The 26,966-nt window shown below is 45.8% G+C and overlaps 1 protein-coding gene across 1 annotated transcript; it reads left to right on the forward strand.

Annotated features, from left to right (window-relative positions):
• Positions 1–2,234: 2,234 nt before the first annotated feature.
• LOC144120503 (ceramide-1-phosphate transfer protein) lies at positions 2,235–22,460 on the forward strand. Its single transcript, XM_077652949.1, has 4 exons — positions 2,235–2,453; positions 5,617–5,853; positions 8,444–8,585; positions 22,193–22,460. Exons 1-4 carry the CDS (start codon positions 2,344–2,346, stop codon positions 22,325–22,327), a joined length of 624 nt encoding a protein of 207 aa, XP_077509075.1. The 5' UTR covers positions 2,235–2,343; the 3' UTR covers positions 22,328–22,460.
• The last annotated feature ends 4,506 nt before the right edge of the window (positions 22,461–26,966 follow it).

A 26,966-nucleotide genomic window follows, 5' to 3' on the forward strand; every position in this document is an offset into this window, starting at 1 on the left:
CGACGAAGTTGGTCTGTCTCTTGGTCCTGGCTGCGCTAGGCGCTATGCTGCAAGATCTATCCCAGTGGCTTGGTCTCTCTGAGCACCCTGAAAAAACTCATCCCTGTACATGGAGATATGCCGTCGATGCTAGAAAAAGCTAGAAACATTTATTTCGATACCATGGCAATCTGGTATCTAGGGGTTGGAGATGTTGTTTTCACTTTGCAAAATTTGACGAAGTTTTTTAATGTTTACTACAGAATGCAAATTTCCGTTTTTTCTTGTTGAATATTATTTCCTTGGAAAAATTTTTTTTTCCTCTTGATAAGTGCGGCACTCTTGCGCACTCAAAAGTCGCATATAGTTGATCTTGGGTTTTTTGTTAGCAAGAGAATTTTCATATACCAGTAATTAACACTCAAATTGTAGTGTTTAGAGCAGTAATTGCAATGCTAAATGTGACTGCCATATAAAGAAAGCAACAGTACAGAAGTTCAAGTGATCGAGTCATAAGACAGAAATGTAAGCAAAAGTTCTAATTAATTCTAAAAATGGTTGTGCGTGAACCCAAACCATAAAAACACAAGTGGAAGCAACGTACAGGCAAGCAACACACATGTATGCTTTCCTTGCTTATGCAGGTGGAATCAGACTTTTTGTCCTGCCACCTTTATATTGGAACAACATTTTGGTTGTAATAAATACAAGTGTTTTTGTTGCTTGTTTTTGTTGCATGGAAGGAACTGTGGAGGCATCAAACATTCAAGATTGTAAATAAGGAAAATCTAGAATGAGCCAGAGTGCCTCCAATGACTGCAGTGATGGAAGCGCTGTTGCACTGCCACGGAAGCCAAACCACCAATTTTTTTGTGACGCTTGTGCTTTGTTTCGGGTTGATGGCGGCTTGTTACGGCTGCAGACGTTGTCAGTATTCTGAAAGACTCGGAGAAAGGTCCTCAACCAAGTAACACTTTGAGAAGGTAATGCCAGTCTGGGAGCAGAAGGCACAACGCTAGTAGATGAAGATTGATGAGGTGGTAGGGCCTCTCGATTTGCACCCGGCGTGTGTCTATAAAGTACCTATACTTTATAGTGCCTCAAAATGGACACTTTTTGTCAAAAGTTTATAGAGCTCGGGGCGGTTTGCTTCTGGGCGACATGTGGCTCGTTTAGCGTCCTCGACATACCAGCCCTCTTGAAGATAAGCGGAAGTGTGATATTGTGCCCTCCAAAAGCTTGGCTATACATGGAAGCTACAAGGGCCCCGCTACATGGCTTTGAAGCAGACCTCTCGGGCTCTGAACTGACGAAGACTGAACGTCGCTGCTTTATTCGACGATCCGGATGTCTCGGTACACTCCTGGCTTCTGTAACTCGTACTACTCAATAGCCAGAAAGCTGTGGCATGCATCTTACGAATATTGACCCTGTTGTGACAGCCGAATTTTTTTAAATTTGGTTTTGCCACGTTTGTTATATTGCTTTCTAGTTTAAACCGAAAACTCCAACCCCTGCTTATATCAGTTTTTCTCATTCAGTTTTCACCCTCATCACACAGCAAAAACCAGATTGGTGTGCGAACACAGCGTATGTGCTGCATTTAGACAAGCTAGTCTTTGTTGGTAGCTGTATGGTCAGTCTCGCGTGAAAGTTACCTTTCTTATCGTCATTACAGTCGTAATTCATTTACTAAATCAGTTCTAAAACTCACAGAAACAACCTGTTTATATGTTCTAATTTACTAAGTGCAATGAGGCAAGATCGAGTAAGGCAGTACGTCCGTGAGAATGACGAAGGCTAATACCCCTGTTTCGTTGCTGTCTTCTTTCGCCGTGCATGAAATTTCTTAGCAACCCCTTAGAGTCAAGACGGTGCAGTCGTCCAAACAAGATGTTGGCTTAACTTATGCCATAACTAATTACCGAAATCCCCGATAGTTCTCTGCAGTCAACTGCGCTCAACTATGTTCAACATTTCTGCTACTTCTGAGGGTTTAACCGTTTAACATTTAACCGACTTTTGTTGGATTCAAGCGGCTTTCGTTGCAATGTGTGCCCAACTTGCGGCTCACGCTCAATCTCTCAATCAGTATCTTAATTTATCGGGTGCTCTCACTCGAATAATTTTCAACATTCTATTGGCATTTCTGCGAGGCCATGCTCTTGCTTTCTTCAGTTTACGCCGCAAACCGTAATGAATATTTTTCTCTCATATAGCGCAAATAAGCAATAGGGGCGGCAACTATGAACATTCAGTTTTCTTGTTTTGTTTTTTTCGCTCGCAATCGTGTCTCAATTTGGGAGCCACCGCTCAAACCGTGTTAGCGTCAGTGTCTCTGGCCCAGGTGTTTGAGATCTTCCAATGTCAGTGTTTAGCCTTCAAATCGTTATTGATAACCTGAGGGACTGTCTGGAAGATGAAGGCGACCTTGACATGGACGCCTACATTACGGCTTACAGGGAGCTCAGCAAGTAAGCTGACGCTGTGCGAGCTTTAGAGCACAGCTGTTTTCTTGCCGCGGAGGAAGTATGCATTTTAATAATTTTAGTGTACTTCCTGGTCATAGCAAACAACATTAGCCTGTTTTTCATGCTATCATTTGGTGCGTGTAACCTCTAGCAATGCCATAATTATGGGACGTGAAGAGCGTCTGATACCGTTGTTCACTGACGATAGCTCCTTGTAATCCAGCGGGGCTGGCGATAAGAAATGAAATCGTATTGATGCTACAGCATGCTTGCGTGCGTTCTAAGGCGCCTTTCGCTTTTTGCGGACATCCTTTGCGTTGCGCTGGGGTTTAGGCAGGAAGCATGGCGTTGCATGGTTTCGCATTTCATTGACCGCGCTGCATACGTCCATTGCCCACTGTATGTACTACTTACGTGCCGGTTGCTTACTTCCTTCGATCGCAAATTAGGCGCCGCGTTGGGCTGAGATCGCAAGCTGCACAAGCTTTATTCAGATATGTTCCAACTCTAAACGCACACCTTAAAGTGCTTCTATCGGTTAAACCGCTCGCCTATTCGCGCTGGAATTCCACGCAGAGATGGCATACGACAGTCTTGCTTTTTCAATACCAAGTTTGGATGGTGCACTTTTCTTATTTGAATAGAATTAATTATAATCATCTGCAACATTGGCCACCCCGTAACAAACAACTTTCTCTTAGTGCACGTTTAGCGTTGCAAAAGTCAGTAGAAAAAAAAAACAGAACAGCATTGAAATTCAATATGAGGAGAGAAAACAAAGAGCCCCACGGTTAGAAAAAAAAGAACTAATATATAGTGTACAGAAAGTGCTGGTAAATGGCACACAAGGTATATCATGGTTTTTAAAAAGGTGCCCAAGTTCTTGAAATTTATTGGGGTGATCGAAAGAAGTCATCGCGTTAATAACCACGATGTTTAAGTTATAAAAAATGATAAACAAGAACCAATTCAGCACAATGTGCTGGAGTACAGGGCGTAGTCTGAAAAAATGAAGTGAGCAGCAAGGTTTTGCAGGAGTTATGTATAATGTTGTCTTGGTTTGGGTTTGGGATGGCTGTTGGACATTTGATTTTATGTTGGATTAGTGTGGGATATTCATGAAAATCTAAGTCTGAGGGTGCATGTTTTAGTCTGTCTGATGATCCTGACTCTAACTGTAAATTGACCGCAGGGCACTTATATGTGGCAGTAAGCTCAGCACTGTGGCTGTCTGTAGAGCAAGAGGTTGGAACCTGGGAAAAGCTTGTGAATTACATGCACTTTTAGTATGATTTATAGCCATCTGTCTCTCTGGACACCATAAATTTAATTCATATAGGAAAGATTACAGTGCTTGACGAATGTCATCAGTGGATATTTTACGGTAAATAATGCTGTCATCGGCAAAAAGCCTTACACGGGGTGACATGCAGTTAAGCTAATAACTGGTGTTAACTAAAGAAAGCAATGGAGCAAGCTCAGTCGCTTGTGGGGTGTGAACTGAATGAAACAGGAGTTAGAGGTATTGGTACTTGTGAACTGGATTTTTAATGATAGGAAATCTTCAGTCCATGCAAGGATATGGAAAATGTAAAAATTTTGGCTGAGTTGTGGTTGCCAGGATCAGTGGGTGGAAGCTGGACATTAGTAAATCCAGCTAGCCGCATATCGCATGAATATCCCTTGAGAAAGTTGCATGGATATATGAAGAATTTGTCGCACTGTTCTTAGTAGGTTACAATTTTGAAGTGTATGACACGTTCCAATAGTCTGAAGATGTGCTTGTTAACAAATTGGGCTGGTAGTTAGGTGGTGACTAACATTTACAGAACTTAAAACCGGGCATGACTTTGCCTGTGTGCTAGTCATTAGGAATTAGGCTGCATGACAACGATTTGAAAGGAGGGCACACTAGACTCCCAGAATTCCCTGTGATGTACTTTTAGCCGTCTCATGCATACGGGCCTCATTTGAGGACGCGTATTTGTCTTACGGTACTGTACCCGTTCATTTTCGCCACTTAGGCTTGATTAGCCTCAGGCCATCCTTTTCAACAGAAATTTTTTGAACGATTGATTGAATGAGGACACCACGTGGCTAGTGACACTCTGCAAGCAACTGGAAGAATTTTATAGTAAGATAAATACATGTCCTTGTATGAAGCTTGGATGCATGAGAAGGTTAAGTAACTTGTTATCAAAATCAACACAGTCAGGCACCGATAAAATCTGAAGTTTATTTTATAGTGATAAGATACCAGTCTCAAAAACAGCTATTTGTGACATGATATTGGAAAGTGCACTTACGTTAGGATGTGACATTTTCACAGGTGAATACTGATAAAAATGTTTTGCTAATAGCTACCTGCACATACTCAGACTTGGGAACTGTTGTGCCTGTAATATCAGTAAAAGCTACACAGCGATGATTACTTGGATTTATTACCTGCGAAAATTTTGTACGTTTGCTAGTCATCATAGATTATAGGTATTCATTAAAGAAGTGATGATAAGTGAATGTAAGTTAAGCTTGGTGATCTTTGTCACACTATGTATAAGTGATGAATCTGAGGGCCAGTGTTTGTTGGCTTACCTATATAATCACCATGTTTTGTTGTTTAGAGGATGAATTTGCTGGTTAAACCATGGTTTAGAACTGGTGCTGCCTAATGGTTATGGTTGGACTGTTAATTAGTTTATCCAACACATTTTCGAACATGACCAAATTTTCGTTTGGGTGTACGTGACAAGAACATATTCAGGAACCGATCTACAAAAAGGGTTAGTTCTGGGTTCATTCCATCAAATTTACTTCTGTTGTTGCATTTGATTCCTTTGTTTAGCGTTTTCCTAATGGTTCATGGGTGAATAATGCTGCCAGTAAGGATGTCATGATCAGAGACTCAATCTACATGAATGATGTTTGAACAAACATCAGTAGCATTGGTGAAGATTAGAAACAGCAACATGGCCACCAGCAGTGTGCCATGGAACTATTGTTCACACAGTTGCTGCCTCAAAAAATTTAATAAGGAAGCAGTGATTTTACATTGTGTGCAATTTTTGCTTTATCACTTTTTCTGCAACTTTTGGAAATAGCTCATTTCTTTTTCATTGCTCTTTTATCTTTTGTCTTCTGTGCATCAGACGGTTTTCTTCCTTGCCAGGTTCTTCGATGACCTGGGCTCACTGTTCGGTTTCATCAACTCGGATGTGAAGAGCAAGTTGGACATTTTGGAGGAATACCGGCAGTCACCTGATACAGCAGACAACTACGAAACACTTAATACTATGATTGAGTATGAGAAACAGGCGGACATAATTGCGAACGAGAAGAAGCCATCTGGGTCACGCACTCTACTCCGGCTGCATAGGGCACTGGAGTTTGTCGCCAGCCTTTTCAAGTGAGTATGGTTTGCTTGGACATCACTGCAGGCCTCACCTGAGTGTCATATATTTCTTTCCCACTGGCATAAAAAGTGCCACCCTTGGCAAGGACATTTTACCGGTACCATACTGCAAGGCAGAGTGAAGTGTTATGAAGATTTGTTATACTTGGTGATTGGTAATGTTACCAAAAGAATTTTTAACTAGCATCTGAGAAGTGGATGGCAAGATTTATGTAACGTAAAGAAAACTATCACTAAGCCTTTTTTGATAAGTGGATTTGTACTATTTTTTATGTGGTCAAGCTGATCCATTGTGGAAGCGATGAAAGGACTTTGATCCGTCAGATATGCGGTGTTGCATAATAGTGCTGTGTGTCCTGTTAAGCTCTATAAGCCGTTGAAAGGAACAAGGGAGAATCTTTGTGGTCTGGGTTGGCATTTTCATTGCAGTGGTTTGTATATAGCAGCTTAATGGAAGCTGCATGACTTGGCAAGAAATGCACTTCATGCATTGTATAAGTCAGTCTCCACAATGTTATCACACTGTTCCTCCATAAACCCACATAGTCACTGATACCCCCCTCTGTATGTCTTGCTAATTTTTTGAAGACTTGCTTATTTACATCATTGGCTTGTGTTCACTTTTGACCACACTGTTTATGAACTCCTTCCAGCCAATGTGTGTCTAATGTGAGGAAACCTGGAGTACTTGTCCGTTTGAGATACCTACATTACTTTAGTCATGAATGAAACACATTTAGCGTCACTGCGAAAGGAATACTTTGTAGCTAGCGAACTAAGTGAATCCTTTGGCTTTTCAGATAAGTATGGGACCTTATGAATATTCCTGAGTGCCAACTTGTGGAGTTACAAACATGTAGGAATATAAAAATTAATATTCCAAGTATTCGTTGATGTGCCATCAACTGACAGTGACGTGAAGCGGTGGGTAGCTGGAGATGCCGTCTTGGAACATTATATCCCTACTGCAACATTTCTAGTAGCATCATGGTTATACAGGCAGCAAAGCCTTTCTCAGCTTGCTGAACGTGTGTACACTTTCTCAGCCAGGAAAGGGGCAACCAATGTGCCAACTGTGTCATTGTGGTTGTGGATTATGGCCCTTGCAATGTGGCATTTGGGGACAGCATTTGCTAGCATACACTTGCTCCTGAGTTATCGCTAGGCAGCGCTGACTTTACTGGGTTTCATACCAACTTTGATGTCTTTCTCTCCTTTCTCACATGCCGCTATGCTTAGCCCCAGCTACTTTGAGCCAAGAAGGATCTTGTTGCATAATTCAATTCAATTCTTTATCTTCTTTCCATGGAAAGCGGCAGCTGAAGTGGCACCTGGAAGTGCCGCATTTAAACCTAGCATCTGGCTTTTTTCTTTATACCAGTCATCACCAGCAGATGCATATTTCAGAGCTTTGCACAGGTTTGCACAACCATATGGCAACTGAACTGAACAGCATGTGTGAATGCAGTTACAGTCAAACCTGGATATAAAGAACACGGATATTACGAATTATTGGCTGTATTGATCTCTTCTTAAATATTTTTGACAAATGCACGCAATTTCTTCTTTATATATCGAATGAGGTTGGCCATGAAACGGATATATCGAAATCCCCAGCGCCAAACTATGCCTGTATGGATGTAGGCGGCAGGCTTCGCTGCACTTCACAAGTGACTGGTACTGATGAGGCAAGCATTCGCGCCAAGATTGGCACTTTTATCTTGCACTCGCCAACAGCGGCGTGTGGGTTGCACTCCGGCAGTCAGCACGCGTTCACACCTCTGGTATCTGGCATCCATCGATATCGCCCTGGAAGCAGCAGCGCAGGTGGTTGAAAGCTTGCAGTAACAATCCTGCGCTCATGCCTGCTGTCGCGGAAGTTGTGAAAACGGTGATATATTTCGCTTCGACATACCGCTTTCCACGCGACATGGTTGTGGTGCGGGGAAGCCACTGCAGCCGGCGTCCAACCTGTGCTTGCGATGCTGTGCTGGAAAGCCAACCTGACTGGTGCTCGTTTTTTTTGCGGTGTTTGAAATATCCGCGAGTGCCTTCAAAACGCCGTCAAAAACTGGGAAAACATCTCTTCGTTTCTCTAGTGATGATCGCCAGCTTTGCTATCTCTTCAATGACTAAATTGCGCCGCTGTTGCACGCGTTTCGGACAAAATTTTATATTGCGAATTTCGGCTATAGCGAACTATATTATGATTTTTACTTGTTCGCCATAACAAGGTTTCACTGTACATTTAAGGCATTTTTCAGTGTGCGTGTACGCATGCTTGTGTGATGGTCTGTGAAAAAACTATGGTTTGTTAGGTTGCACAGCTTTTGAGATGAAGCTTTGTCGAAAATCAGTTGTGGTGACTATGATAATGTAGTAGTGGCTAGCCCCGTTAAAACTGGTGTGGTATTTGAAGAATGGTTCAGCCTGGTGTGGCTTGAGAAAATTAGGTATTGTGCTGCAGTTATGCTCCCATGTCTTCCTAATTGTGTACTTTTGCTTGCATCTGAGCATACATACCTAAGTTGTACAAAAGAAAAAAATCTATGGTGCTTGCCTCTTTTTTCTGTTCTCTTTGCAGGGCTATCAGCACTGCCAATGATGACGCGTCTGTCGGAAAGCTGGCACAGGAGAGCTACGACCAGACTCTTGCTAAACATCACCCGTGGCTTATCAGGAAGGGTGCCTCAATCGCCATGTTGACGCTCCCCAAGATTCAGGAGGTTGGGACATTTTTCTCTCTGCATTTGAATTTTTCTCTCCAGCTGTCTGATTGTCAAGCTGCTTACCTGAGCCTTTTTAGGAGGGCAGCAGAAGACAGAAAATACTGAAGTTGTGTTTAGTGCCATTGCTGAAAGTGGTTGGAAATGAGTTCAGTGCCTTGTTTGTTATCTGGTGTCATCCCATCTGAGCCATGGTTTGTTGTTCTGGCTGACTTACTCAAGATATATTCTGCTCATGGCTCTGTGCACCCACCTGGAACCTCTTGTATCTGCAGTGTGATTTCTTGTATTTGCAGTGCCTACTAGTTATGGTAGGCATGGGTGCACCACTAGTAAAGGGAGACGTAGGGCACTGAGTTCAAAGGCCAGAAATACTGAATTTCTATGAAAAACACTTGGAGTGGCTTTACCACTCCTAGAGGTGTGTTTATTGATTCAAAACTGTCCCAAATCAGAACAGAACTGGAAAGATGATGCAATGATGATGATGACAATGACAATGCTTGTTTTTTTGTGTTTCTGAATAATTGCTAGTCGAGTAACTGCTTGCACCATTTGCTGGACGGGTTGCACCCTGCAACTGGCTGCTGCTTAATCATGCTTTTTGACAAATAGGAATGAAACTGAATGTTGCCGTTGTTTTGCTCTGCTGGTGACACTTTTGCACTGTGCTTTGTTGTGCTAAAGGGTCAGCATTTCCAGCGTAATTATAGACACCTCATTATTCTTGACCTTTTCAGGTGCTACTCTTTATTTCCAAAACAGTTTTTCTTCCTAAATATTATGTTTAGGCCTCAAGAATGCTTATTCATTAGTGTTCCTATGCATAATGCTGATTGTTTTATAAGGATGTACAAAATTTCATACAAAAAGCCGAGGCACAATGTTTGAAACTTTTATTGTTGAAGTGCTAGGATTGGTCGGATAAATACCCAAATATGCTCATGATGCTAGAAATTAATGAAAAGAATTGATGTATTACTGCTGAAAAGTATGTGCATGAAAATGACAGAGAATATATGCCCAAGCTTATTCTTTGTTGAAAGTTATTGCTAGCATTCACTAGTTGGCATAAAAAACCACCCTACATGCCACATGAAGGGTGTTAATTTCAAGGTACCTGTGTGATTTAAATCAACAGTTTATGAAGCAGAATAAAAAGGGAAGTTATCAAGTTACATGTTGTTGCTATAATTAGAAATGGAGCCTAAAAAATTTGCCTTTTTGTGCTGAAATGATGAAACTTGGCAAGTTCATTTATAACTGAGAATAGGCTTGGCAACGGATAAGACCCCCCTTTTTCAGCACTTTAAGCCCTTAGGCACTGTCATATGCAAGACATGGGCTGCTAAGATTGACAAAGGCAGAGTTAAAGACGACAACATGAACGGTTAGGTGCAACTAGCCCAGTCTCAAGCACTTCAGGCACAGAGTCCACATGTAGGGATGCGACCTGGACACTATCAGCTGTCGTTTTTGAAAGGTGCAATTTTCCCAAATTAGGATACAGTAAAATGCACTACTGTCTGAAGAACCCTGTGTGGAAAAATACGAGTCAAGGAATGCAGAATGAATGCAGGTATCCATTAATTTTTTTGGCTCTATGTTTTATGGTATCCCTAGTATGGCTCCGATGAGTGTCAATTTTCATTTGCTTGTTTTGCAACCATAAATTTTGTAAATCCTAAAATATGTGATGCATTTACATAATCACTTATTACTATGGCAGTGAATCAAAAGAGGTATAATTTAGACTTTAAAATAGTGCTGAGTCACAATGTGGATATTTTAGGAACTGACAGAAATTGCATAATTAGTCATTGGGGAAAATGTGAATTTTTTCTGCAGTCTTGGCATACTGGTTAGAAAAATTTGAAATTATCCCTTTACTAGATCATAATTTGTGATTGATATATATATATATATATATATATATATATATATATATATATAGATTTAAGAGAAGTGGGCACTTCTACAAAGACACTTTTATTTATCAACGTTTCGACCGCGGTGCGGTCTTCTTCAGGACTGTAGTGGTCTCGCATCAGATGGACGTTTTAAGATTGTGAGCTCAAGAGGAGGGAGAAAGGAGTGTAACACGCAAATAGCAACAACAGTTCAAAAAATTGAAAAAAATAAATAAATATGGGGGTGCGGGGAGCAGACAGGGACAATATTGGGGGAGGAAGCAAAAAAAATAGGAATAAAAGAAAAAAAGGGGGAAAACTAGTATAGTAAGGAAGGGTGGGGTACAAAAGGAGATGGCAAAACGAGAGAAAGGGAGGGGAAGACTGTGCGGGGGACATGGGCAGCACGGGCAACCACAGGCGTACGAAAGCAAAACGTGCAAACAAAACACACAAACAAAATGCACAAGCACAAATGGCGCCGCTGCAGATGCGTGGCCAAAGAGGAGCCGCTGCGCAAATGACACTGGCAGTGACGAACAGGCCAAACCAGGCGCCTTTTGGGGGTCTCACTAATTTCCGGTGCGCCGAGGGCTAGAACGTTAAGGAAGGAGTGGGCTGCGTTAACGAGCACATGTGTAAGAACTTACTCACGGGGTCTGGGTTTCACTGAACGGTGCACCCCTCTCCCTGGGCGGGTCGTTGAACCGACCTCCCCGGGAATACCTGTTTGTAGGGGAGGAGGGCTGGGCTAGCTGTGTACAAAGATTTCAAATTGTCGGAAAATGTAAGGAAAGAACGTCAAAAGCTTATCAATACTGCACGAGGCAGGATAGTGTAAGTAAGGAGGGGTATGATTGCCTGGGATATACACTAGGAGTTATAAAAAGTATATCTGAGTTAGCCAATTAACGAGAAGTGTAGTATTATTTTGTTTGGAGGTCGTGAATAAAAGAAAGGGTACCAGGCTTTTCTTTAAGACCTTCTTGAATAGTATTAAACTTGTGGATAAAATAGGATTCACGTTGTTCACGTTCTCGCCTGTTTTTGAAGCCACCTTGAATAATTGTTACTTTTAGTTGGTCAAATGGGTGTCCTTCTGTGTTTACATGCTTGGATAGGGGAAGGTTTGGGAGAGACTTGGCGTGTGCGCGGTGATTGTTAAATCGAATGCGGAATGCAGTGTTTGTCTGTCCTATGTATTGCTGGTTACACACAGTGCATTCAAGAAGGTAAATAATGTTTGATGAGTCGCAGTCAAAGTTACCGTTGATTGAATGCTGGAAAACTGACCTCGTACTAGTTGCGGAACACGTAGTCTGCATGTGCTTGCAAACTTTGCAGCGATCTTTACCACAGGGCTAGCATCCATATTTTGGGGTTTTGTGTTCCTTGGAATGGACTAGATGGTTCTGAATGTTTTTGGCACGCCTGTAAATCACGCGGGGTGCGCATGTAAATATTTTCGATAGTCGTTGACTTTGCTGGAGAATGTTAAAGTGCTTATTAAGAATTCTGTTTATGTTCGGTGCGTTACTGTTAAATGTGAGGATAAGGTTTGTAGTGTAATCATTTCGGTTATCTATTCGGTGCCCCTGGAGTATTTGACTACGGTTAAGATTTGAAGCTCTGCTTATGGCGTCATCAATAAGGGAATGTGGATAGCGCTGTGTTAAGAGCACGTTGCGCATGTGTTCGGAGTTTTCATGAAAGTCTAGGTCGTTTGAGCAGATTCTTTGAAAACGATATATATATATATATATAGTATAAACATTGGTCTACGTTTATACTACTACTGACTGCGCCAAGATTTCTTTTTTGGCTAGATTTTATATATATATTGCCACACTGCTGACATTCTGCCGGTGCCCCCTGGTGGCCGAACCTGTCTCCCAGCACGTGGCCGAACGTCTTCTTCTGTCTCGAATGAGTGCGGCGGTTCGGCAAGCCTCACCCTAGTAAACGGCTGTGTTTCCCGCTTCTTGCTACGTTTGTCGGTGACATTTGGTGGAGCCGTGCTGGGTACCATCCTATGTACGCTGACCCCGTAAAATCCTTGACGCTTCTCCCCGACGTGCGGACGCCACACCTGTCCACAAAGCCAGCCGTCGCCTACGAGGCCTGCAACCTGAGTTTGAGCCATTGACAAGGCCTGTGCGAGCTATGACTTCCACCACTGGTAGCCAGACAGGTCAGTACTCTGGCAGTGCCCTGCCGTTCGTCCTTCTCGCACCTCGGTCGCCACCATACTTCCACGCCGACCGGTTCGAGGATGTTAAAGATTGGTTGGCCAGTTTTGACCGGGTTGCTGCATTCAACCAATGGGACGACGAGCAGAAGCTGATGAATGCTTATTTCACACTGCAAGACTCGGCGAAAACGTGGTTCGAGAACCACGAGGCATCCCTTTCCAACTGGGCAGCTTTTCGCCGTGAGCTGCTCGCTACATTCAGCTCGAACGAGCGAAAGAAAAATGCTGAAATTGCCCTTCGCTTCAGGTCACAGCAGTCCAACAAGAGCGTGGCCATGTTTATTGAGGACATGACCCGCCTCTTCAATCGGGCCGACCCGGCCATGCCCGAAGCTACAAAGGTGCGGCATCTAATGCGTGGGGTAGAGGAGCAGCTGTTTGCTGGCCTCATGCGCGACTTTCCGAGAACCGTCGCCGCCTTCGCTAAGGAAGCTACGAGCATGGAACGTTCATTGCAAGAACGGAGTGCCCAATACGGCCGTCAGGCAAATGTAGCGGCTGCTCACTACTGCACGTCCTTACCAGGTCCCGGGGATGAGGCGCTGCGAGCGCTTGTGCGGAGCATTGTTCGCGAAGAACTGCGACACCTCCACTTGGATGCTCCGTCGGCAAGCACACGTTCTACAGGCGATGTCCTCCGTGATGAAATTCGGCGGGCGGTGCAGCCACCACCAGCACCACTATCGGAGCCGCACGTGATGTCCTACAGCGATGCCCTGCGCCGACCTGCCCCCATGCCGCAAGCATTTCGCCCCGTTGCTGAACCACGACCACCCCATCGTTACTTGCGTCCCGTCGAGCAGCAGCAGAACCTGTGCCCTCCTTTCAGCAAAGTGCACGTATGGTAAACATCCAACAATCGCCCGCTCTGCTACCACTGCGGGGAGCCCGGCCATATTCTGCGGAATTGTCTGTACCGGCAGCTGGGTATGAGAGGATTCCCACCAGACGCACCTCGACCGCGCTATGGTGAAAGACCGCAGGACATAGAGGAGTACCTGGCTAGTCAGGTGCTGCCCTCGACCTCGCAGCGGCGCCAATCGCAATCTCCGTCCCCAAGGCGCTTTGCTTCGCCCAGTCGGCCCTCATCCTCTGGTCAGTTCAGAGGCACATCCCCTCGCCGGAAAAACTGAAGACGGCGTCCTCCGGGGGTAGGGCCGCCGCCACTGCACAGAGTCAACAGCCTCCACCCAACGATTTGGCGCGACGGCCCGAGCGGCGGCGACCCGATCCGACGTGCTGCGAACGATTAGTTGCTGCTGAAATTTGTGTAACCGCCAACAGTCATGAAGTGACCGCACTCGTTGATACCGGTGCTGATTTTTCTGTGATGAGCAGGCAGCTCGCCACAACCCTCCGTAAGGTTCTGACGCCTTGGTGTGGACCCGTGATCCGCACCGCTGGTGGCCATGTAGTGACGCCGATCGGTGTCTGCACCTGTCGCATCCAGATCCGCGGTCTTACTTTCACTGGTTCCTTTGCCGTATTAAGTGACTGTTCGAAAGACCTCATTCTGGGCATGGATTTCCTTCAAGAGTATGGCGCAGTCATCTACCTTCGGGAGCTCATGGTATCTTTTTCCGCACAGCGAGCCGTTGACACCAACACCGTGCCCAGCAGATTAACGTTGCATGTATGTGACGACCACATAACGATCCCTCCGTGAGCCAGCGAGTTCATCACAGTCGAGTGTAATGACAGCACCGGCACTCTTAGCATCGCTGAAGCGAACGTGTCGCTGCTACTCGCTCGGCAAGTTTGTGTCGCTCGAGGCCTAGTAGAACTTGACAACGGTCGCACCGACATCTTAATCACCAACTTTGCCTGTGAACCACGGCATTTAACGAAGACAGTGGTCATCGCTTATTTTGACGATCTTGGAGAGTGTACCAGGCAGTGCTCTTTGTCCACCGCGTCAGACTTCGACGAGACGACGGCTACAGCCATTCCGACCGACGTAAACCCGCACCTCTCGGCCAGTCAGAAACGCTGCGTGGAAAACCTCATCTCTTCCTTCCGTGACTGTTTTGCATCGACTTCCAAGGTACGACAGACGCTGCTTACCAAGCACCGAATTATCGTTGCAGAGGACCAAAGACCACTATGGCAGCGCCCTTATCGCGTGTCTTCAAAAGAACGTGACGCCATCTGCCGTCAGGTTACTCAAATGCTTCAGGACGACGTCGTACAACCGTCCACGAGCCCCTGGGCATCGCCTGTTGTCCTCGTCACGAAGAAAGATTGCACCCTCAGGTTCTGTGTGGATTGCAGACGCCTCAATAACGTCACGAAAAAGGATGTGTATCCTCTGCCACGCATTGATGACTCCCTAGACCGCCTGCACCATGCCACCTACTTTTCATCCCTTGACCTTTGCAGTGGGTATTGGCAAATAGAGGTCGACGAACGCGACCGAGAGAAGACCGCCTTTATTACTCGCGACGGTTTGTACGAGTTTAAGGTGCTCCCTTTTGGCTTGTGCTCTGCCCCTGCCACATTCCAACGAATGATGGACACTGTGCTGTCTGGCCTGAAATGGCAGTCGTGCCTCGTATATCTCGACGATGTTGTGATCTTCTCTGACACATTCGATGAGCATCTGAAACGTTTGCGTGCTGTTTTCGAGGCCATACGTTCTGCTGGTCTCTCTCTCAAGCCAGAAAAATGTCACTTTGCGTTTCACGAGTTAAAGTTTCTTGGTCACATTGTGAGCGCTCGAGGTGTTAGTCCGGACCCCGAAAAGACGGCCGCCATAGCTGCTTTCCCCAAGCCAACAGACAAACGGAGCCTGCGTCGTTTCTTGGGCCTCTGCGCGTACTATTGCAGGTTTGTTTACAATTTCTCCAAGCTAGCAGAGCCTCTGACCCGCCTGACGAAAGACGCTTAACCCTTCTTCTGGGTCGAGAACCAGGATAGAGCCTTCACGGAACTCAAGTCCCGTCTCCAATGTGCGCCTGTGCTTGGTCACTTCGACGAAGAGGCCGACACGGAACTGCACACTGATGCCAGTAACGTTGGTCTCGGTGCGGTCCTTGTTCAGCGACAGGATGGTCTAGAACGCGTGATTGTTTACGCCAGTCGCACTTTATCCCGTTCCGAAGTCAATTATTCCACCACAGAAAAGAAATGTCTGGCTGTGCTGTGGGAAGTTACGAAATTTCGACCATACTTGTATGGCCGCCCGTTTTGGGACGTGAGCGACCATCATTCACTGTGTTGGCTGGCGAACCTGAAAGATCCCTCAAGGCAGCTTGCTCTATGGAGCCTTCGGTTACAAGAATTTGATGTCACCATCGTGCACAAGTCCGGCCAGAAACACAGTGATGCTGACTGTCTCTCGCGCGCTCCTATTCCCTGCCCCACGGACGAGTCCGACGACGATTCCGCTTTTCTCGGAGCTGTCACCACACCCACCCTTGCCCGCCAACAGAGGGACGACTCCGAGCTGCTGCCCCTCATCGAGTACCTCGAGGGAACCGCTCCATCACCACCTCGACTCTTCAAGCGCGGACTGTCATCGTTTTGCTTGCGCGATGGTGTCCTCTACAAAAAGAACTACGGCCCAACAGACACTGTCTATCTGCTTGTAGTGCCTACAACGCTTCGTGACGAAGTTCTACGTGCGTGCCACGACGACCTTCCCTCGGGCCACCTCGGGTTTTTCCGCACGTTAGCACGCATAGGCCACAAGTACTACTGGCCCAGGCTTGCTGCGGTTGTCCACTGCTACGTGCGAACCTGTTGTGAGTGTCAGCGCCGGAAGACGCCGCCGACTAAACCAGCCGGGCTCCTGCAGCCTATCGATCCACTGCGCCTCCCATTTCAACAGGTCAGCATGGACTTACTCGGTTCATTTCCGGAGTCTTCCATGGGTAACCGATATATTGCTGTTGCCACTGACTATCTCAGCCGCTACTGTGAGACCAAGGCCCTTCCCCGTGGCACCGCCACTGAAGTTGCACAATTTTTCATTCACAACATTGTGCTTCGTCACGGAGCCCCAACAGTCGTATTAACTGACAAGGGCACCGTGTTTACGTCGGCACTTACGAGCGAGGTATTTCGACTCAGTGGCACCAGCCATCGCAAGACTACAGCTTACCATCCGCAAACAAATGGACTCACTGAGCGGCTTAACAAGACAATTGCCGATATGCTTGCTATGTATATCGACGATGACCATGCGAACTGGGACCAGATACTGCCTTACATCACGTTCGCATACAACACTGTGCTCCACGAAACGACACGCTTCACTCCATTCCATTTGGTGCATGGCCGCGAAGCCTTGACCATGCTGGACTCTGTGCTTCTTCCGGATCCTACTGCCTCTTCTGTCGTGGACGCTGAACAATTTGTTCGTGACGCCGAAGCCGCTCGCCAAGTTGCTCGACAGCAAATCCGGTGCCAACAACAACGAGACGCCGAGCGCTACAACCTCCGCCGCAGGGAGGTGATTTATACACCCGATGACCAAGTCTGGGTATGGAGCCCAATCCGTTTGCGAGGGCGCTCTGAGAAACTTTTTTTTAACCAAGGGAACGGAGCAGCGCAAAAACATGCAATCACACAAGAAGGCCTAGACACGACATGAGCGCTGTGTCGTGTCAAGGCCTTCTTGTGTGATTGCATGTTTTTGCGCTGCTCCGTTCCCTTGGTTAAAAAATGCACCAACTAGCCCAAAAAGAAGTTTTTCTGAGAAGCTTCTTCGCCGTTACTTTGGTCCATACCAGGTGTTACGGCGCCTCAGCGCGGTGACCTACGAGGTGCTCCCTCAAGGAACTGTCCGGTTGTCTCGACAACCGACGTCCGAAGTAGTGCACGTGGCACGAATGAAGCCATATTACTCCCGTTAGCTCCTTTCCGCGAAGACACTTGCGCTGCTACCTTCCGCCTTACGTTTTTTTTTTTTTCCCCTCGCGTGCGGCATCGAGTCGATGCCTCTTGAAAGGGAGGGGGGCAGTGCCACACTGCTGACATTCTGCCAGTGCCACCTAGTGGCCGAACCTGTCTCCCAGCGCGTGGCGAACGCCGTCTTCTGTCTCGAATGAGTGCGGCAGTTCGGCAAGCCTCGCCCTAGTAAACGGCTGTGTTCCCGCTTCTTGCTACGTTTGTCGGTGACAATATTATATCTCATCCGTTATTCGTACTTTGATTTGTGAATGAGTGCGGCGGTTCGGCAAGCCTTGCCCTAGTAAACGGCTGTGTTTCCCGCTTCTTGCTACGTTTATCAGTGACAATATTATATCTCATCCGTCATTCGTACTTTGATTTGTTCCATGACATTCTGTTAATGCCTAATAGCACTTTTAGCAGCACTAAATGTTGCCAGGTTCAATTTCTATTGCGAACCTGTCTGGGTCCAGAGATTCTCAGCACTCTCTGCATCACACATTTGACTGCTGCCTCGGTCAGGTGCTTTGCATTTGCTGGGGTGAAGGTTATTTATCAGATAAGGGATGAATTACCATGACTGTTGGAGGACAGGGTCAGTCAAGGTACTAAACTAGGCTCAAATATTGATGTGGATAAAACGAAAGTAATCTGCAACAGTTTGGTAAGAGCTGTAGCTAACATTAGATAATGAGATGCTACTCGAAGTGGTTAGTATGTGTACCTGCACCAAATAGTCACAGCAGGATGGCACAAAAAGTGAGGGAAAGGAAATTTCTTAGTCTTTTATTAAAGCTTAAAAAAAGAAAGCAATGTGGATTAGAGGACCAGTGCAAGCTGGTATTATTCTAGCTGAAGTCGAGAAGAGGAAAGGGAAATAGAACATAAAATCTGCATGACTGATAGCTCATGTTCTCTCAAATTGACAGAGCTGATAGGAAGTGTTCAAAGGCCTTAGGAAATTAGCTGGAATAGCATGACCATGGCTGATGTGAAACAAAGCTAAATTTAGATCTAGGAGTGGACTTAGCTGGGGTTGCTGATGATCGTTTGCATCAGGTTGCTGTTGATTGCATTAGTTTGAGCGTTTGGAAAATGAGGTCTTATAGTGCAAAGGACCCTGTTTCAAATTGCCTTAATGGCTGTTGATAGTTTCCTTGCAATTCATAATCTTTGATTGCTTACGCCAGTGTTTTGGTTTCTCTACTGCCTCGAGCAATTAGCGAAACCTCCTCTTGAAGTTGTGCCACATGGCTGCCCAAAAGTTGTGGAAATACGGGGAAAACGAAGCCTTTCGCCCCGCCCTCCCGCTCCGCAGATGCAGCGTTCCCGCTCGCTAACCGCGGATGCGGTACGTGCTCGAGGGACAAAGGGAAGGGACGACACAGCTGCACTCATATGCTATTTATTACACTTGCAATTAATACACAGAGCGGGCCAGCTAGCTACAAAACATCAACGAGGCATTCCTCGGAAGTAGAAGGCAACGTAAGAAGGACTTCCGACTTACCGGCTGGGGCAGGGCCGCGACTTCGGAGGTATTGACGGCGAACGTTTGTATGCGCCGATAATGGCGGCCGGGTTTTCCCGTGCGCGCTGCATTCTTTGGGGCAAGGCCAATCCCTATCATTTGCCGGGGAAGGCGACCAGAGCGCGTGTTTGCTGCGCTCGCTTCGCTGTCTGGAACCAGAAGTCCAGCGGCAAGGCACAATGGATCCCCGTGCGCCTGCCGCGGAAGGTGACGAGAGCGTGCGGCTGCAACCGCTCGTGACGCTAGCCGGATCCCGAGAGCTCTCTACGGTTCCGCAGAATTCCGCGTAACCTACGAGGTGGCGCTCCCGTCGCCGTTTCCTTTTCCCAATGAGGGAGACTTCCCTCCTCGCCCAGCCGGGGGCTGTCCCGACGCACACCGATGGAGATGGTCGGCCGCGTCGAAATGGAGGGGGAAAACAGGTTTTCACATCCCTCCCCCCTTAATGTCGGCCCACGGCTGAACTCGTCCATGGATGCCATCGACGAAGGGGCCACGAGCATTGCGGTGACGATTGCAAGACAGCTCGTACAGGCGGGGTGCCGGGGTCATCCGATGAGCAGCAAGGTCACCGGGCACCCGTCCTTGTCCCGCGGCAGGCATCCAAAATTAGCGTGTCGGGAGGGTGTTGTTCGCGCCGACGCGCCTTTGTTGGAAGGTAGAGGGGCCGCCCCCCCCCCCCCCCCCCCCCCCCCTTCTTGTAGCCGCTGCAAACTGCTCGTCAGAGACTCCAGAGCTTGATGACTCACGGCCGCAAGGCAGCAGGCAGGGACCCATACAATGGACAGCAGGCCCCGGCAGCTTCTCTTGAACTCTGCATATCGCTCCTAGGATCTCCAACAGTTTGAATCAAAAACAATGGAGACCGCGCAAACTCACCATTTGGTTAAATGCGGAGCAATGCAAGTGCCAAACAATCCTATCCGGCACCGCCCGAACGCTTGGTTCATTTGAACGTAGCTGGCTGTCTTCGGTCGAAGCACATTCGCGGTTCGCTTTCCGGCATGGTGATGTTAAGCTCACTTGATCTGCGTTAGCGTCTCTGGTTCCGCGAAATTATAAATTCGCTTCGCAGCCCAAAAAATAAGTTCGTTCGAACAAAGTCAGCTTTCTGTAGTTGAGCGAGACCTCTCGGCTCTAGCGAGGTTAAATATACAACAAGCAAGCCCGTTTGCGCGTGCTTTTACCACGGTACGACTGTGTCCTCCCAAAAGCAACAGGCAGCTCCCGAAGAGCCTTAGGCCTACTCGCTCTTACACTTCCGGGTGCCAACAAAGGGCCAAGGACAATAGCTAGAACACAAAGCCACGAGGAGATACGTTTCTGCCAAGGTGACCCTAACGCGAACGGTGCTTACCGCTTCTCGCGGTGTCGCAGCGCCCCGGTGCTTTTCCTGTAATCACGACTGAAATCCAAATCAGCTGACTTTGGCACCCGGCTCCCAGAGCCAAAGAGACAGAACAGAGAATATTTACAACTATGTACAAGAAAAATCGGGCCACCCTCCAGGCTTCCGCATTCACTCGCTTCTGGCTTGCTGTTCTCCGTGGACGTCTCGTTCTCGCTTTCCATGAGCGGACCTCGTAGGTTCACCTTCCACAGGTGTACCGATGAAGTGCTCATCAAAAGCGTAGCATGCACGGCAATCCTCCCATGCTGCTATTACGCTCATCTCGTTGTCAAGAAAGCATCTTCGCCTTGCTAGCAACTCCGAATTCGGGTCAGGCCTAACGCTGTTCCAAATCCGGGCGGGCATTCCACGAACCGAACTGACTGTCGTCCCTCGTCCCAAGAGCTTGCCACACGTTGGGGCGCCATTGTGGAAATATGGCGGGCGACAAAGGCAAGGGACGACACAGCGTTAACACTCATATGCTATTTATTACACTTTCAATCAATACACAGAGTGGGCCAGCTAGCTACAAAACATCAACGAGGCATTCCTCGGAAAAAGAAGGCTACGTAAGAAGGACTTCCGACTTACCGGCTGGGGCAGGGGCGCGACTTCGGAGGTATCGGCGGCGAACGTTTGTATGCGCCGATAATGGCGGCCGGGTTTTCCCGTGTGCGCCGCTTTCTTGGGGCAAAGCCATTCCCTAGCATTTGCTGGGGAAGGCGGTCAGAGCGCGCGTTTGCTGCGCTCGCTTCGCTGCCTGGAACCAGAAGTCCAGCGGCAAGGCACAACGGATCCCCGTGCGCCTGCCGCGGAAGGTGGCAGGAGCGTGCGGCCGCAACCGGTCACGACGCTGGCCGGATCCCGAAGGGCCTCTCTCCGGTTCCGCAGAATTCCGCAACCTACGAGGTGGCGCTCCCGTCGCCGTTCCCTTTCCCCAATGAGGGAGACTTCCCTCCTCGCCCAGCCGGGTGGCTGTCCCGAAGCACGCCGATGGAGATGGTCGGCCGCGTCGAAATGGAGGGGGAAAACAGGTCTCCGCAAAGTTAGATGTAGAAGTCTGAAAAATAGAGTGCAGTCTCGACAGGAGTACTAGCATAAATAATTAGCCACATACTGAAATTTAATTAGTGATGCTGGAGTGCATCTAGTACAGTATAAATTGACATAATTTGAGGTGGTTACATGAGGAAGAGGTACCGTGTTGCAGTCTGACAAGTTCGCTGAGTTAAAAAGAGTTCTGTAGTCTGGTGTGCAATTAACTTTGTGAAAAAAAAGATGTACGAGTCATTGGAGATGCAAACCCAATGAATCAGATGAGAGTAAAGTAGCTTGTTTACTGTTTTCAGGATTCAGTTCCAGTAGCAATAGACTTTATTGAAATTTTAGTTTAATATTTTGTTTTAGAAATAATAGTTTCTAATTACTGTGTACTTACAGAATGCAGGTATACTTCGAATTGCAAGGAAGTTCACTGCAGTGGTATGATCATATTGTACTGATATAGCTAACTCCATGTTTGCCAATTTCATTTCCATTTAGTTAAATTAATTGGTATTAATTACAGTGTTTTGTGTTATTTGTATAATAATGCAATTTCACTTTAATTTGTAATATTTTTTCTTACAGCTTTTTGCAAAGGCGTTGCCAGATGAAAAGTTGAACCTGCGGGCATTGGTGACATCTGTCTCGGAGGAAGCTTACAAAGTTTACAAGTTTACACAGTCTGTCTACGAACAGAACAACATCCTTGATCTGCCGTGAAGCCCCATTTTCGTGAGAGCGGTGGTCCCAAGTGAGGGCGGTGTTGGTCCGAAAACATTTTGTGGGAATATATTTCGCAAGCTGTGATGAGTGACATCACATTTGGCAAAACAAGGTTTTTGTTAGCTGATAAGTGACATTGGATTGGATTCAATTGGCTCCATTGCTGCCCCGTTTTATGGTGGCTAGAATAGATGCAATGCCAGGTGTCTGTTTTGCTCAGGTTTTTCCTGCAATGCAAATTTCAATTTAAATGTCATAGTATTTTTGTTTGACTACTGGTTTGATAGCCACTTTGGGAAAGAGCATATTGCACAGCTCTCTGCTTTAATTTGTAACCTTAATTTTGAAACTGAGGTACGATATGTGGTAGTATTTTATTGTGAATGCAGCTGTAATATTAAGTTTTATATTCTAAGCATTATAAATGATCCAATAGCTTTGGCCTGTCATTCTCCAGCTATATTAAAGCATAAATTTTCTAAAAGGAATGGTGTTTCATTCAGTTAGCTTGTATGGGTGTTGTTACATGAATTTACCATACCATTTGCAGGTGCGTGATATTGCCATACCATTTGCAGGCGTGCTGGTGTCCACAGTGGCTCAAGGAGAGGGATTGATATTGGAAAAAGTTGTCGATGACTTGAATGTTTCAAGTGCGAATAATGCAGGATTTTGAAGTGCTGCTGCATTAGAAGACAGATAAGTGTGTCACTGTTCATTGGCAAGCTCATTCTTCTGCCTTTCATTTGGTGAGCTCTACATTTCTTGGACTCAACATGAGGTCCTCCTCTGTGTGTCCTTGCTCACACTGGCTTCAGCACAGTAGTACTCAAATTCTGCCTTTCTGGCTGTGCACCTTGAATAATATACAAATGAAATGCTTTATCTGTCTTCATCAATAGCTGCTTTCATGACAGAGAAATTATGTTTAAGTGCATCTCAAATATTCATAGCAGAGAATGCTGGGAACATTTGTGCCATTATAATCTCCTTCAGTAATCAAGCTTTAAAAGCAATCAGTCATCTGTTTTTTTATTTGTGCCTTCTTAAAGCTGTATTCTCAGCATTGTATAGGAGGAACAAACATGGTCAGATGACTTGTTTTGATCAATTCTTGGGTGCAGATACAGATTTTGAGGTAATGATAAAAAACAGCCTGTAGGCTCATGTCGCCTCTTCTTGTGCTCCAGGTTTATGGCTGTTTTTTTATCGTGGTCTCAAATCTGTACCAACTAAGCCCAACTGCACACTGCTGAGAGAAAGTTTGCACAAAAAAGACTCTCTGTAGCCACATGAAAACTTGATTTGACAAAACTTTATTAATACCAAGCTTTGTTTTGTTTTTGGATATGTGATGTCAGATTAGCTTTTGGGTGAAAGAGTGGCTGCCATGTGATATCGGGGTCTGAGACTAAATCACGTATTTGAGTTCTTGCAAGCTAGACTGCTATTTATAAGTTGTTTTCTGTGCTTGAGTGGGGTGGGGGGTGGAGGGGGGAGCTAACCAGTGTGATTTATTTGCCCAAATTGCAGTTCATAGAAATGATGTCCACCTTTTTGTATACTAGGCACGAAAGATAAGATTGAACAGCATAGTCAGCAGCCTACTTGCTGTTTATTTGCTCACTAACATCACCAGAGCATCATTCTATCACCTTGTCTTAGGCATGATGTGAATTATAAGATGTATTGTTTATAAGTGTAGTTCGTAGAGAAGTCGAGAGCATGTGCACTTTGTTTTGCAATTTGCACTTTGTTTTGCAATGTTTGTATATAGTTTTGTTCCTATACCGCGTTGTACCTTTACTGCACTGCAAAAGTATGCTGCAGCCATGGCTTCGGAGTAGAGCACCCGCCTCAGTTTTGGGATGTGGTAAGATCAGCTCTCACTGCTGTCCGCTTACCATCCGGTTTTCTCAAAGGGTATAGCCATTGCCCTGCCTGTTGCTCGGCTTCACAGAGTGCATGGCTTGAAAAAGGACACTGCAGCTTCATCTCGGTTTGATACGAGACCCTTTTTCCAAGTATTTCACTCCGGAAAAGCGGAGCACCTGGCGGGGGAAATCTTGTGCCCATTAGTAAACCGGTGGGTACACTGTGGCAATGGGGGTTCAGCACAGTACCTCCCAAATGTGATGCGGATGCTCTTTCACAAGGCCGTCGCACTATACTTTTGTTCCTAGGAAATATTTTAGTTTGCAGCAAAACTTTTGCATGGTTTTGTTTTTGTAACTTAATTTTTATCAACTTGCATGTCCATGAGTTCATGGGAATCTGACATAAGAAAAGCTACTTTGCTCTTATTTCTATTCTTAACCTAGAAGGAAGCTCTGAATATGTGTATGGAAAACAGATATGTTCAGTAGGTTGCAAGCAGGGTTGTCAGGTTTTCCATTTAGTGCCAAATTGGCTACTTTTGGGACCTTTTCGGTGCAGAATTTTAAGCATGGCTATTTGGCTACTTTTTGGTTACTTTTGAAATCTAAATGAGGACTGAATAATGGAATAATTACTCCCTTTTCGCCGTTAGTTGGAGCACACTCAGTACTCCAGAATGCTACATATAAACACCATTATCCTGTTGTACTTGCCGTGCTGTTGAAAAATTACCTTTAATCATGTCCGTGATGAAACTTGATGACACCTTTTTCTCTTGTAAGCTGCCGCTGTGGCTCAGCGGTTATGGTGCTCGGCTGCCAATCCGAAAGACGCAGGTTTGATCCCGGCCGCGGCAGTTGCAATTCACTGGAGGTGAAATGTTAGAGGCCCTTGTACTGCGCAATGTCGGTGCATGTTAAGAATTCTTACCCCAGGTGCTCAAAATTTCCAGAGCCCTCCACTACGGCGTCAGTCATAGCCTGAGTTGTTTTGGGACGTTAAACCCCATAAAACCTAAAATCAGACTTCTTGCTCCTGAATTCAATAAATGTATGCCGGTCTTTTCCTCCCTGGCACGACTCCAAAATTTCCCCCTCAATTATGCAATGCTGCTATGTAGGTTTTCCTAGAAGTAGCAATAAAGCATGTTCCATCACCGGTCACTCAAAGCGCACCTCAGCGAAGTAAGAAAGTGACTTGTTATTTATTGATACCTTGTATTTGCTACCTTGTTTCCTCCGTACACTACTGCTTCCAATTCCGTTGACTAGTCATTCGTGGCACGTGCCAGCTGAGGAACGCAGTCATGTAGAGGGCAGCGCAAAAAACGACATGGAACACAGAAGTAACACTGAAAACAGTACTGGCACTGACTGCTAATTGTTTTATTTGAAGCGGCCCAGCTCATTATAACGCCATAACGCAGACCATGTGTTAGTCATGGCGCCAATGGAGCCCGAAGGCAAAAGATTCTTCAGACTGCAGGGTTTTTTTTTTTTCGTTTATTTAGCAGGACACTGGCACCCGTGAAAACCAAAAATGGGTTTGAAAGGGATATGCTAAGGCTCTCCTTATCTTGTAGAGATGAGGACCATCAAGGGAGCCATAGGTACCCCGATACATGGCTGAAAAGCAAGCCATGTGGCACGAGAAACCTAGCCCAAGGTTTTATTTCCGATGCCTTGAATACCTGCATTTAGTGAGCAGGCCTTTTCTTTGAACAGAAAGTAGCAAAACCAAAATTATCACAAGAGAAAATAGGCAAGAGCAATATGTGCATCAAATCATGCTCTTGTGTGCAGAGCACTGAATAAATTTCATGCAAAAAAAAAAGCAGTGCCACACATTCTGTATACATATATGGGAATTAAAATTACTATTACCGTACCTCAGGAACTCAGTCTTTCTGCTCTGGCAAAGTCAAAATAAATCATTTTAGTTACTTTCAGTTCCTTTCAAAAATTCCTTCTGTGTTTCCATGCTTTTCATTAATTTTTTATTTCTTTAGCAGTGCTCTTACGCTTCCAAGTTATGCACAGGTGCTGTTACCCTGTGTCTTACAACAATTATAAATTCTTGGCAACATTTCTGCTTCTGGTACTATTACATTTCTGGTGCCATGGTGCCATTTTTGACTACTTTTGACATCTGAACTGCACGTTGACTGCTTTTTGGGCTACTTCTACAATTTGAATGCGTTTCTTTTAGTTTGGGACCTGGCAAACCTGGCAGCAAATATGTTTAACCCTTCTTTTATGCATTACACATATTAGGGTTTATGTAAAGGTGCACATAAAAGCTTTGCAACAAAGAAAACACAAAACCTTTTATTTTCTTTCAATAGAAGCATGCAACCATACATTTAAAGGCATGCTTTGTTCTTCCTTATGTTATAAGCATTGTGCACATGCTTTGTTCTTCCCTATGTTGTCAGCATTGTGCACACCTGAGTGCCAGGCCATACCTCCAGTCAGTGGGGAAATTCAGCTTTTTTGTGTTTTCGATGTTGTGAAAACTTTTGTTGGGACCTGTACATGGCTACACTTACGTAAACTTTTGCAGTGCTTTGAGATAGTTTCTGTCGTTTCGCCATAACATTGTTTTCTGAAGGTTACATTGGATGGGAATTAGGAACACTCAGTCCACCGAATTTAACTTATATTCATATTGTTTTGGCTGATAACTTAAGAGTATTTTAAAGATTTTTGGTAAACGCATTGCACATTCACCAGATAATGTTGTATATTTTCGGATGCTA

The sequence above is a fragment of the Amblyomma americanum genome, chromosome 2, assembly GCF_052857255.1.
Source record: "Amblyomma americanum isolate KBUSLIRL-KWMA chromosome 2, ASM5285725v1, whole genome shotgun sequence".
NCBI classification, from domain to species: domain Eukaryota; kingdom Metazoa; phylum Arthropoda; class Arachnida; order Ixodida; family Ixodidae; genus Amblyomma; species Amblyomma americanum.

What these genes read in the sequence shown, in the direction of transcription:
- LOC144120503 (XM_077652949.1), top strand. Translation starts at nt 2,344, where the DNA reads ATGTCAGTGTTTAGCCTTCAAATCGTTATTGATAACCTGAGGGACTGT. An exon ending in GCTTACAGGGAGCTCAGCAA is followed by an intron (nt 2,454 to 5,616) that starts GTAAGCTGACGC and finishes CTTCCTTGCCAG; the next exon opens with GTTCTTCGATGACCTGGGCT. An exon ending in TTTGTCGCCAGCCTTTTCAA is followed by an intron (nt 5,854 to 8,443) that starts GTGAGTATGGTT and finishes TTCTCTTTGCAG; the next exon opens with GGCTATCAGCACTGCCAATG.